The following is a 13,563-nucleotide window of genomic DNA, read 5'->3' as shown; positions in this document are numbered from 1 at the left end:
TTTATACTTTAGTTGATCTGTACCATCTGGTATCACTCTCCCACTCATGGACTCCTCCACATCATTAACACTGATCTTCTTGTTACTCCTTAACAACTCCACGCATGCTCCTACTTCAGGACCTTTGTGCTTGCTGTTTCCTTTGCTTGGAAGATTCCCTTGCTTCCTTCAGGCCTCTCCTTAAATGTTACCTATCCCATGGGTATGACTCCCTTTATAAAACGGCCACTTGGCTCCTCATGGACCTCACCTCAGCCTGCTCTCTTCTTCATAGTTCTTATTAACACTAATTTTTATCTGTTTGCCTGTTCATCTATATCTGCTAACTAAACTGTAAACTCCCCAAGAGTTCTGGTTTCATCTGCTATGTTCACAGCTCTATCCCCAGTACCTATTAATGTGTCTGGCTCCAGATATTTTTGTGAAATGGATGAACTAATTCTGTTGTGAGTACATTATGTCAATATGTTGGATCTTTGAGCCACTGATAATTATATCACATCACAAATAAATAATCATTCTAAGTATCATTTAGAACGCTTCAAGAGACATGGCTGCTTTCCTGCTGTGTGGAATATTTTTACCTATAATCTCACTCAGTGCTTGGACTCCCAATTTTGGATGAAAGGATGTTTTGGAACCCATTGCCATCCGAAACCGTCTCATATTTTTCCCTTAGGAATTGTCTTGTTAAGTGGCAGGTAACACAATAAAACAAATTCTATTTAGTAAACTGTAAAAACACCTAAAATAAGAAACTATTAAAATTTTAATATCTGATTTGATTTGGAAAATTACTTCACATATGCTGAACGTACAATTAACTCCAATGATTGTAAACATCTATTTTGAATGTAAACATAACCTGCATTCCATATCCCAGTGTGAAATGTAATTATTTGATTTTGGTTCTCCAGTTAGCTATAACAAAGTTACCCAAGGGTATTTGCATCTGTGTCTTCTCTTTCCATCTCTATGTAATCGGAAGCATTCAACATCTCAAGATTTATAAAACTGTGCTTGAATGCCTTAAGGTAATCATGCAGATAATAGTGGGATACTAATATACATTCCCGTCTGGCTCTGAGGGCTATGAAAACAGTAATGTGTCTCCTGCTGCAACCATTTTATTATTTTTTTTATTTTGAAATTTTTTTTGAATTCTAGAATATTCTAAATTTTCAAAAACTTAGACATATTCCTGTCAGTTCCTGTATACCCCATATATTCCTGCTTTAGTTTCACCTATTAATGTCTTGCTTTAGCCTGGTACTTTTTATCAAAACTAAGCGGCCAACTTGGGCATCACTGTTATCTAAACTTCAGATTTTACTTGGGTTTTACCATTGTTGTTTTTTCCAGTAACGTCCTTTTCTCTTCCAGGCTGTGATTCAGGATCGACATTGAATTGAGTTGTCATGGCTCCTTAGCTTCCTCTGGCCTGTGACAGCGTCTCAGTCTTCCCTCACCTCTCATGACTTGGACTGTTTTGAGGGGTACTAGTCAGATAATTTGTAGAGTGGCTTTCAATGTGCAGTTGTTTGGTTTTGGGTGTTTTGGGTCATGGTTAGGTAAGGAATATGGATTTTACGTCAAAATAGGAATTTCCCTTTCATCATGTTACGTCAGGGCTACGTGTTCACACCATGACTTGGCACACTGCCATTTATTACCTTCAATCACCTGGCCAAGAGAGTTTTGTCACGTTGCCAGCGTGAAGCCACTTTCTCCCTTTTTTATATTCTATTTCTTATAAGTAAGTCACGAAGACTACTTTAGACCCCAGCCAGTGGGGGGCTAAAGTTCACCTCCAGGAGTAGAGGGGAATATATAAATAAATTCTTTCAAACTCTTTGAAGGGAAAATCTGTCTCTCTTTTATCATTTATTACAATCATTTGTGTATGTCAGTATGGGATCACATCTTTATTGTATACTTTGGGTTATAATTCAATGTTATGTTATTTTTTTTTTTGCTCAAATTGTTCCCTGTTTGGTCACTAGGAGCTCTCCCATTTGTCTTCTTTCCTTTTGACATGCCCCCATCCTTTTAGTTTTGAATACCTCTTTGTGTTGGAGCATTACAAGATTCCTCTTGCATTGACCCTGATCCAGTCATAGAATCAGTTATTTCTCCAAAGAGCCCTGCTTCCATTTATTAGAGAATAATATTTAGAAAATAAGATCCAGGAGCTGGGTAGGCTCATTGCTACTGAGATATCTCTTCTAGGTGATCTTAGAAGACAAAACCAGGATATATACACACATACGAATTTAGGTTTATTTACATATCTATATCCATTTATACCTGTAAGAAGCTAAATATGTCTGACTCTAATTTGGTTCTTTCCGGTCTTTCCCACTTGCTATGCGTGATTTGTTTTTCTTTATTCCTAGTTCACTGACAATTTTCATCATGAATGGATGTTGGATTTTGTCAGCTGCTTTTTCTGCAGCAATTGATATGATCATGTTTAATTTTATTCATTGGCATATTGATACGGTTGATTACATCGATTGATTTTCAAATGTTGGCTCAGCCTTGCATACCTGAAGTAATCACCACTTAGTCATTGTGTATAATTCTTTTTATACACTGCTGGATTCAGCTTGGTAATATTTTGTTAAGGAATTTTGTATCTATGTTCATGAGAAATGTTTGTTTGTAGCGTTCCTTGCTGGTAATGAATTTATCTGGTGTTAGGATTAGGGTACTCTCCCTACCTCCGCTTATATTTTTTGTCATTTGCTGGTAAAATAACCTATTATAAGTTGTGTTTACATTTTGCTGAGTTGGCAAACCTGAGAACTGATCCAAATATGCTCCTCCTTCATGGCATTTATTTTTATTTTCACTCCCAGCCAAATGAGTTGGAATATTCCTCTGCTAGAACGAAGTTGATACAACACTGTTGAGTAAGTAGGCCAAGATAATAAGAGTAAGGAGAGACAAAGAAGCATGTCAGCTTTCCCCATTAGTTAACATATAACATCTGTAATTTAAGATTCTTGATGTTTGCCATGTTGTGTCAAGGGGTCTAGTCATGGTCCAGTTGGGAGTTAAAAGGTAAGACAATACAACTCAGGGGCTTGAACAAAAGTGGTAGTGGCTATCTGCTTTTCCTTGTTAGACTCCCTCCACGGTGACCATCCCGGCCTATCACATAGATATGGGTCGTATGTGGGGGAGACAGATGATCTTGGATGTACACAATAGAAATCAACTCTGGTTCACTTAAGTATTAGAAAGATTTATTAGAAGAATAAAGGTGTGCTCACAAAACCAAGGGGAGTATTGGATAATTTAAGTCAAGAAAATCAGTGTTAAACATAGAAATCCAGAAGGCAGGAAACACAGGCAAGAGAAGACCCCTGGAACAGTTTCGTGAACATAGTTCCTCTCGTGCATCCACCCTTTCTGCCCTAGACACTACTCTCGATGGCTGCCATTATCACAACTGTTGAGCCCTTGCTAATGTCACATGCCACAACACCTACTGTAAATAAATTCTAACTATCCTAACTTCTTTCTGTACATTATTCATTGGATCCCTTTGGCTGAAATAAGTTCTTTTGCTACTGGCTGAGCTGTAAGCATGGTAAGTGCAATAACAATAACAGCTCTCAAATATACAGCTTCCGAGTACATTGGCAGTGCTCTTAGTGCTTGGCTTATCTTAACAAATTTAAACCTCACGGCAACTTGATAAATAGGTACTAGTGTTATTCTCATATTACTTATGAGGACACTGATGCTTAGGAACCTTACTTAACTTGCCGAAGTTCCAGGAAAATTCGGGCAGAACCAGGATTTGCACGCAAACCACTCTTTGGAGTCTTCTCTAGAAAGTCTCGTGAACATAGTGCTGTATAGTTTCCCACCACGTTTCACATTGTGGGCAGTTACCAAAAAATAGGAAGGTTTTGGGTAAAGGGCATCCAGGAAAATATCATATCTCAGCTTCCAGTGGCCATGTTATAGTTTCTATGTAGAAAGAGATCTGGTATTTTTTTGTTGAGTCCCAGGTTATTCAACTTTGTCTGAAGTCAGTAGCCAAATTGAATATGCTACAGATGAATTCTTTGTTACCCTGCTTTGTCAGTTTAAGCAGCTATTTGAATTCCTCTATGTCTGACTTCTCAGTTTCCTAATTATTTACACACACTTCAATCCCGCTGTGGTAGTGTCTTTGGAATGAACTCACAGTGACTCCTAAGACCTGTAAGGGATAAATTATGTCTTTTAGAGACAACGGATACTTTCAGAAATGAATGGAGGCTCCCTCACAAAAAAGTAAGACTTTGCAATTATTTTTTATAGTGTTTGGTGACGGTTTACTATGTACCAGGCTTTGTTTTTAAAACATGTAAATATTAATTTATATGCTTCTCATAACAAGTGTACGAAGTAGGCACTATTATCTCCATTATTTTTTATATTTTTATTTTTGTTTTTTAAATATTTATTTACTTTTGAGAGAGAGAGAGTGTGTGTATGAGTGGGGGAGGGGCAGAGAGAGAGGGGGACAGAGGATCCAAAGTGGGTTCTGCGCTGACAGCAGTGAGCTGATACGTGGCTCCAACTCATCAACTGTGAGATCATGACCTGAGCCTAAGTTGGATGCTCAACCGACGGAGTCACCCAGGCGCCCCCATTGTCTCCATTTTATAAATGACGGAACTGAAGTGCAGAGGATTGTATAACCTGTAATCCTCCTCACATGAATTTTAGGAAGTTGTGTGGCTCTGGGACAACACCAGCCCTGTAAGGCCCCACCCTGGTTTCCATGACCTCTCTCGTGAATCTGTCTGATTGCCATCAGGAAAGTTACTTCTGAATTCTCTTCTGAAGATGTTTACACTATCAAAAAGAAACAATCCCAAGTAATGTAAATACATATGCCTTAACAAAGTAGGCTGGGTCTCTAATTGCTTCTTATCCACATGAATTGAGTCAGAGGCTGTGTTTTCTCCCTTGGGTACCTATTCTCCTGAGAATTTCATGTATGTATAAATCCTTCTCGTTCTCCATCATTGACTTCTAACATCCCAACATTGCTCTATTGGCATCATTTTATTTTATTTTAAAAGCTTTTTTATTTATTTTGAGAGAGAGAGAGAGAGAGAGAGAGAGAGAGTACATTCAGGGGAGGGACAGAGAGAGAAGGGGAGAGAGAATCCCAAGCTGGCTCCACACTCGCTGCTGAGCCCAATGTGGGGCTCGATCCTACAACGGTGAGATCATGACCTGAGCCAAAATCAAGAGTTGGCTGCTCAACCCACTGAGCTACCCAGGCATCCCAACACCATTTTAGAGGGAACCGTCTATGTGCCAAAGGCTCTTTGGTGCTCTTTTTATGAATCTGAATGTCAAAGATTGTCCAAGTAAACTAAGTGGCCTTACTTCTCGGTCATATCACTCTGAGCCTGCAACAATGAGCAGGGATAACCCCCAAGCTAAAATGTCTACAGTGGGTATGATGATTCTTTCTTGGAGTTGCTCAGTACTTGGTAGAGTCTGTTCAGAGACTTTTCCTATTTTTCCTCATGGCAGCCTCCCTGTGTGACAGGTTGGAGAATATTTTGTAATGCACCCCCCTCATAATTACCTGTTCTTTATATATCTCCCTGCCTCTAGAGAACTTCAATCTTTGTGACCAGACATTAAGAAAGGAGATCAACAAGATGCTTTCTTTCTTTTTGAGTGGCACTAGCAATGTGAAGATCATAAGTGAAGTTGTGTCACCTTCCTTGAAGGGCAAGGTAAATATTTAGCTCCATTCTTTGGTCTGCTTAGATTGTGGTATTAGAAGACTTGCTACGTAAAGTTACAAGGACAACACCTTCCCATGGATTTTTCAGAGTTTAACATCCCAGGTTTTAATATTCTCACACTTCCAGGCTGCTCATCTGGAGGCTAGATGTTACAACAACCTTCAGTGATTAGGAAAATGGCGATTTTTGCCAAATAGTAGCGGATGGTATTTTTCTCATCATTTAACATCCCTGCTTTTAGGAGAGCACTTAGACACTGGTGGACACTCAGTACGTGTTTGTTGAGGGGATAGGTGAAAAGATTAATAAATGAATACAAGGATGAATGAGTGAATCTCGGAATGAACTGTTTATTGAGGCAGTTAACTATGCACGTATGTGGTACCTAGTCCTGTGCTCTTAAAACACAGTCTCATGTGCAACTTTGCACAGGCTATTCAGAGACCCTTGATCGAAGGTTTTAGACTTTTGTGGGCAAGTAGTGGTAGTGCCTGGCTACTCATTATTGCTGACATTATTGTTGTTAGCATTAAAAAGACATGGCCTACAGGACACATTTGCTATCTAATTGAAAAGACAAAATTTCAGCATCCTTTAGTATCTACTTCTTGGCTCTCATTGCCTTTCATCTCCTACATCTGCATCTCACCTCAGATTTCCTCTTCCTACCTTTCCCAGTGATCCACTGTGGGCCTGAGTTCTTAGCATGCGTGAGCTAAATGATGGTGTGGCCTAGAGCAGGTACATGGGAGACGGTGACAAGCACATGAATTAGGGATATATTTTGAAGGTAGAGATAACCAGTTGTGCTCATGGTCTACATGTGGAGTGTGAGGGAAGAAGAGCCAGGGCTGAATAATTCTGGCATTAAGGGATTCTTTGTCGAAGACTTTATCAGGGTTGGCCAGATAGATAGCTTGGATTCTGAGCATTGTGGAGCCTGTTTTATGATGAAATTATCCAGTTGGCTGAAATAATTGGTACAACCTTCAGTAGATTCCTCTTGCAGAAGTCACGCCATGAAAGATGGCATCTCAACATTTGTACCTCTTATCATTCCTCATGGTCAGCCTCCAGTTTTTTGTTTTTAATATTTAAATTTTTTAATGTTTATTTATTTTGAGAGAGAGAGAGAGAGACAGAGCTTGAGAGGGGAAGGGCCAGAGAGAGAATGAGACACAGAATCTGAAGCAGGCTCCAGGCTCCAAGCTGTCAGCACAGAGCCTGATGCGGGGCTCGAACTCACGAACCACGAGATCATGACCTGAGCTGAAGTCGGACGCTTAACAGACTGAGCCACCCAGGTACCCCTGTTTTTAATATTTAAAAAAAATGGTATGTTTGTTTAAATAGATTTGAATTTAAGATATGAGGTCACTCACCCACATGTTTCTTTAGTAGTGTGATTCCAATAGTTCTGTTATTTTTTCAACAATCTTATATACATATTGCTAATAATATTATTATTTATTTAATAATGGTAAAACTTATGATGTATTGCACACTAACTATTAGGCGGTATTTTGGGTAATTCAACCATGTCAACTTGTTCAATTGTCCAAACAGCCTTGTGAAGTACTGTTATTGTCACTCTTGTTTGAAACTGATGCACGGAAAGGCCATGACTTGCCCTGGGTTACCCGGCTGGCAAGTGGAAATGCCAGGATTTGAATACAAGACAGGTCACCCCAGAGACCACGTTCTTCACCAGCCCAATATGCTGCCTCTTGAAATACTTGCATTGTTTTCAAACTACCATTTTAAAAGAGTCCTGTAATATGGTACAAGTTGGAAACACCATGCCCACTTAACTTTTTCAGATGAAGAAAATGAAGCTCAGAAACATTGATGTTGCTTTTCCAAGGGGTAGAATGAGGGTCACAAAAGCCTTCAACCCACGTGAAAATAAGCAATGGCCATTTTGAAGATAACTGACTGGTTATTTGGAATATCTCAGTGGGGGCCAAGAGCTGATGAATACGTGTGTACCCTTACATATTGAAAGGTGGAGGTCGGAATATGCCAGTCTTGTGGTTGCTGGGAAGTCTGCACTGGTAATGGTATCATGGTCTGCTCATGTCATTTGGGTGACATGGGGGAGCTGTGAGCCATTTTCCATGCATAAGTACTTTATCCATCCTGCCTTCTTGTTTTCATAGGTGAACCACAATGTCAAAATAGTATCCATGGAGAACGGCACCAAGGTGAATGAGTTTAGACTCTTGGGACTGACCGACAACCCAGAACTGCAAATCTTTCTCTTCATAACATTTACTCTCATTTATCTCACCACTCTCATTGGAAATCTTGGGATGATCGTGTTGATTCTGTTGGACTCCCGTCTCCACACTCCCATGTATATTTTTCTCAGTAACCTCTCTCTGGTAGACTGTGTTTACTCCTCAGCTGTTACTCCCAAGGTGATGGCTGGGTTTCTAACAGGGGATAAAATCATCTCCTATGGTGGATGTGCTGCTCAGATGTTCTTCTTTGTGGGTTTTGCTAGTGTAGACTGTTTCCTGCTAGCTGTCATGGCTTATGATCGGCATGCAGCGGTATGTAAGCCCTTACATTATACCACCACTGTGACCACCAGCTTGTGTGCTCAAATGGCAGTGGGCTGCTATGTCTGGGGTTTTATTGAATCTGCCATCCACACTGGATTCACCTTCAGCCTCTCCTTCTGCCATTCCAATGTGGTCCATCACTTTTTCTGTGATATCCCTCCAATCCTGGCGCTTTCTTGCTCTGATATCTACATAAATGAGATTGTGCTCTTTATCTTAGCAGCTTTCAATGTCTGTTTTGCCCTGATAGTAATCTTGACCTCCTATCTGTTAATATTCATTGCCATCCTGAGGATGTGCTCAGCCGAGGGACGGAAGAAAGCCTTCTCCACCTGTGCCTCACACCTCACTGCAGTCACCCTCTTCTATGGAGCTGTCACGTTCATGTACTTACAACCCAGTTCTAGTCATTCTATGGACAATGACCAAATGGCATCTGTGTTCTATACAATAATAGTCCCCATGTTGAACCCTATTGTCTACAGTCTAAGGAATAAAGAGGTAAATAATGCTTTCAGGAAAGTCACTAAGAAAATGAAGATTCTGTTCAACCCATAGACTAATTAGAAAGATTATAAAAATTGAATAGTTAATCAGTTATCTATTGTTGTGTAGCAAAATATTATAATGCCTAGTGGCTTAAAACAACAGTTTATTATTATGTCTCATAATGCTGGAGTTGGTGAGGCAGTTCTTTGCTGCTTTCACACAGGCTCATTCTTGAAGTTACAGGTCTTCTGGATGGTCAGCTGAGCTGAAATGTTCAAAGATGACCTTACTCAAACGTTTCTAACTGTTGATTCTGGTTACTTTCTTCTCCTCACGCTCTTTCGGGATGTGAAAGCAGGATGGACCAGCTTTCTTACATAGTATTTTCAGTGTAAAAATAAAGCTGAGTGACTTCTTAAAGTTCAGACTCCTAATTCACTCATTTTCTCTACCACATTATCCTAATCAATGATGTCAAGGTTGGCCCCAATGCAAGCATGAAGAAAGACTCCACCTCTTGAAGAAAACAGCTGCAAAGAATTTGTGCCCAGAGTTAATCTACCACAACTAGAAATTAGGTTAAACTGTTACATCAAAATTTAGTGGCTTAAATACAATAGGAATTTATTCTCAAATAGTAATTTATTTGGAAGCTAATGTAGCAGGTTGAAAATGAATCATCTGGACATGTTACGTCTGGCTCATCTGGGGCCAAGTTCAGTCCACATAACCCTACTGTCTTCTAGAGTGTTCAAAGTCTGCCCTCATCACAACTATTTTATCTGCAGGAAAGGGGGAAGATATAAGTTGAAGGAAAAATAATTTATTTTCAAGAAAGTGATATAGTAGGTGCCTGCATTATTTCTGAGTACATTCCATTTGCAACGATTCAGTCATGAGGCCACAAAAACGACCAGCGAAGCCAACTTCAAAATTTAATCTCTAGCTGAAACTTAATGTGCTTAGCTGAAATCCCAATACTCTGGAAGAAGAAAAATGTTTTTTGAGGAAAACCAACATTCCACCATGCACCTGTACCTGAATCTGAATGGCTAGTTTTATCTTCTTTAAGAGTCCCTTTCTTTTTTAAAAAATATATTTTTTTAACGTTTTATTTATTTTTGAGACAGAGAGAGACAGAGCATGAATGGGGGAGGGTCAGAGAGAGAGGGAGACACAGAATCTGAAACAGGCTCCAGGCTCTAAGCTGTTAGCACAGAGCCTGACGCGGGGCTTGAACTCGCAGACTATGAGATCATGACCTGAGACAAAGTCAGATGCTCAACCGACTGAGCCACCCAGGCGCTCCCTTAAGAGTCCCTTTCTTGACCATACCATCTAAAATAGTTTTTTATCTATTATCTGCTCTTGTCCTCTCCATAGATTTAAATAAATCTCTGACTGTTAAAAACTGAGAACAAACTGAGGGTTGATGGGGGGTGGGAGGGAGGGGAGGGTGGGTGATGGGTATTGAGGAGGGCACCTTTTGGGATGAGCACTGGGTGTTGTATGGAAACCAATTTGACAGTAAATTTCATATATTAAAAAAATAAAAATAAAAATAAATCTCTGAAATTATATTCTATTTGTTTAATTGCCTCTTTTGTTTCCTCCAAATCATACATTGTATCATATTCTTCCAAATTGGCCAGATTGTTTGTATTATGTTTGAAATAATGAGATGGCATGATATGATGATGTGTTGGATGTGGAGGGTGAGAAAAATGGTAGCCTAGCTGCCTAAGCAACTAGAAAGATAGGATGACTACTATGTAAGGTATGGAAAGTGTGATAGCAGGAGGTTTGGATGAGAAGAGAGCATGAATTTCACTTGGGGCATAGAAAGCTTGAGATGCCTCTCAGATGTCACCAGAAAGGCTTAGCACTGGAACGGAGATATAAATTTGAGTTTTTATCATGTGGATGGCATTTAGGCAGTAAGAATGAGAACATAGGTAAGAGAATGTAGGTTGAGAGAAACAAAGTGTTTCAAGGACCGACACCTGGAACTTTCTCAATGAAAGGCCAAAGAGATGAGGAGCCAACAAAGGTGAGTGGTGTCCTGGAAACTAAGTGATGAGAAATGCATCAGTAGGGAACAGACGTGTCAAATCTGCTGGTAGATTAAACAATGTCAAGACTTAGAACTGGCAATACGTCATAGTGATATGAAGTTGGTGGATGACTTTGAGTGGTTTTGGTTGGATGGTGGGGTGACAAATCTCATAACGGTGTACTCTACAATCTAGTCCATGATTTTTCTTTGCTTTACATAGTTTCTAAGTATTGTCCCAACCTGTATGATGGAGTAAATGCATATTGTCTTTTCCCAGAACAGCTAGACAGATAGGCCTTTGACCTCTCAAATTTGAGAAGACAGAAGATGGACAGAGCTTAACAAGATGGTGGGAAGCCAAGGTTTTAGGAGAGAGTTGACTGGGAGATGTTTGACAGTACATGATGCTTTATGAACCGACTTCAGCTCAGGTCATGATCTCACAGTCTATGAGTTCAAGCCCCGTGTCGGGCTCTGTGCTGACAGCTCAGAGCCTGGAGCCTGCCTCAGATTCTGTGGCTCCCTCTCCCTCTCTGCCCCTCCCCTGCTCATGCTCTGTCTCTCTCTGTCTCAAAAATAAATAAAAACATAAAAAAAATTTTTTTTAAGTTACCACACGATCATACTTTTTTGTACCAAACGACTTATTCAAGACATAGATATTAGCACCTTTAGGATATCATATCGCTCTGAAAAAAATATGCCAAGAAAAACCAAATATCTTTATTCAAAAACTTTTCTTTTTCTTTCCTTTAATGTTTTTCTTCATTTTGGACCTTTAGAATGTTTTTTAAACTAGAGAAATAAAAACATGTTAGACAACAATTTATATTCTGATCCACAATTATTTTACCTTTTAAGTTAAAAACTAGCCATGCTCTAGGTACCTCCTTCAACAGATTTCCTGCTCTTATGTATATGTACACACAGGGGACCCTTACATGCACTTCACGGGTTTGAGCCACGTTTTACGGACACACTTGCATTGGCGTATGGTGGAAAAAATGCGAACATATGAAAAAATCACATATAATTAATAGGGTTCACGGCATGCATGATCATTAAATATTTAATGTCCTCAGGGCTATTCTCATCCAGATATTATACAACTGAAGCAACTGGACATACTATCGTCTTTTTTAGTGACAGTTTTGAAGAGGAAAGTATCACAGCAGTAATTTACAGTGTGGGCTGCAAACTGTGAGTTAATGCTGGGAGAAGATCTGACAGGAGCGGATGACCATAGTATAGAGTGCAGATGTGATTTTGTCTGTGTCCATAGAGTGATTGGACGGTGGGCTGGGAGTACATGAAAGGTGACCATCCCACAGAAGATGGGGATGGTAGGGGCGCCTGGGTGGCTCAGTTGGTTAAGCGACCAGCTCTTGATTTTGACTCAGGTCATGATCTTGTGGTCTGTGGGATCGTGCCCTGTATCAGGCTCTGTGCGGACAGCTTGGAGCCTGTTTGAGATTCTCTCTCTCCTTCTCTCTCTGCCCCTCCCCCACTCATGCGCGCGCACTCTCACTCTCTCTCATTCTCTCTCAAAATAAATAAACTTTAAAAAAAGAAGACCGAGACTGTAGTGAGATGAGAAGCACAGATACAGCCTTCAGGTGTCCCTCCGTTGAGGGGATCTTCAGGATAGTGATAAATATGAACAGCTAAGAAATCAAGAAAACCAGGAGAGCAAAAAGGAAGTTGAAGCTTACTACAAAGATAAGAGTCAACTCATCGACGTGTCTATCAGAGCAAGAGAGAGTCATGGCTACAGGAATAGCACAGAAAAAGTGATGGATCAGAGGGCGCACTTACAGACAGAAAATAGAACATGCCTCCAACGTCAAAAGAAGTATTCATAAAACTACAGATGTAGTAGTTATGGCCAGAAAAGCACACACACCTGTTATCAAGGTGGTGATGTAATGGAGGGTTCGTACACTGCTGTATAGGGGTCATAGGCCATTGAGGCCAAGAGGTCATTTTACACAGTAGGAAAGACTGCAAAAAAGAACATCTGGGCAGCACACGCATCACAGAGGACCTTGTCTTCCATAGGAGCCTAGCCATGACCTTGGGAGTGACTGTGGAGGGGTAACAAAAGTCCACCAGAGGCAGGTTACTGAGGAAAAAGTACATGGGAGTGTGGAGACAAGAGTCCAACAGGATCAATATGATCATCCCCAGATCCCAGTCAGAGTGATGAGGTAAACGAGGGTTAACACAAAGAGAGGAACCTGCAGTACTGGGTTATTGGTTAGTCCCAGGTGGATGAAATGAGTCACCTCTGTATTATTCTTCATGGATGTGATTTGAGAATCATGAACTGCTCTGCGGCAACAAGAGATTTACGAACAGAACGATCAACAAAGATAAGTTGCACAGAAATTGAAATGCATAAACATCATTTTATTAGAACTGTAACTTATTTTTGAATATTGTCCATTTCTTAGCATGGGAATGACAATGCAATTTAGTGATAACTTATCCGTACAAGAATAAACGTTTGTACAGGAAGGTTTATCACAGATCATCTTCCCGACTTCTTATTTTTGTATATGAGTACATTGAGTCACAGGAAGTGGTAAAGAGCTGTCCAAGGTCACATGCCAGAAATGGACTGAACTCCCAAATCAGACCTTTTGGGTCCACTAATAACTTCCACTTCAATAGTGTT

The 13,563-nt window shown here is 40.1% G+C and overlaps 1 protein-coding gene and 1 pseudogene across 1 annotated transcript; one reads left to right on the top strand and one right to left on the bottom strand.

Moving 5' to 3' along the window:
• The first annotated feature begins 7,957 nt into the window (after nucleotides 1-7,957).
• LOC122199846 (olfactory receptor 5B2-like) lies at nucleotides 7,958-8,899 on the top strand. Its single transcript, XM_042905200.1, has one exon. It carries the CDS (start codon nucleotides 7,961-7,963, stop codon nucleotides 8,897-8,899), a length of 939 nt encoding a protein of 312 aa, XP_042761134.1. The 5' UTR covers nucleotides 7,958-7,960.
• A 3,547-nt stretch (nucleotides 8,900-12,446) lies between these two features.
• On the bottom strand, nucleotides 12,447-13,189 carry LOC122201346 (annotated as a pseudogene).
• Between the last annotated feature and the right edge of the window lie 374 nt (nucleotides 13,190-13,563).

The sequence above is a fragment of the Panthera leo genome, chromosome D1 (genome assembly GCF_018350215.1).
Source record: "Panthera leo isolate Ple1 chromosome D1, P.leo_Ple1_pat1.1, whole genome shotgun sequence".
NCBI lineage: Eukaryota > Metazoa > Chordata > Mammalia > Carnivora > Felidae > Panthera > Panthera leo.
Note: the sequence above shows the minus strand (reverse complement) of the source record. Positions and strands in the feature narration are given on the sequence as shown.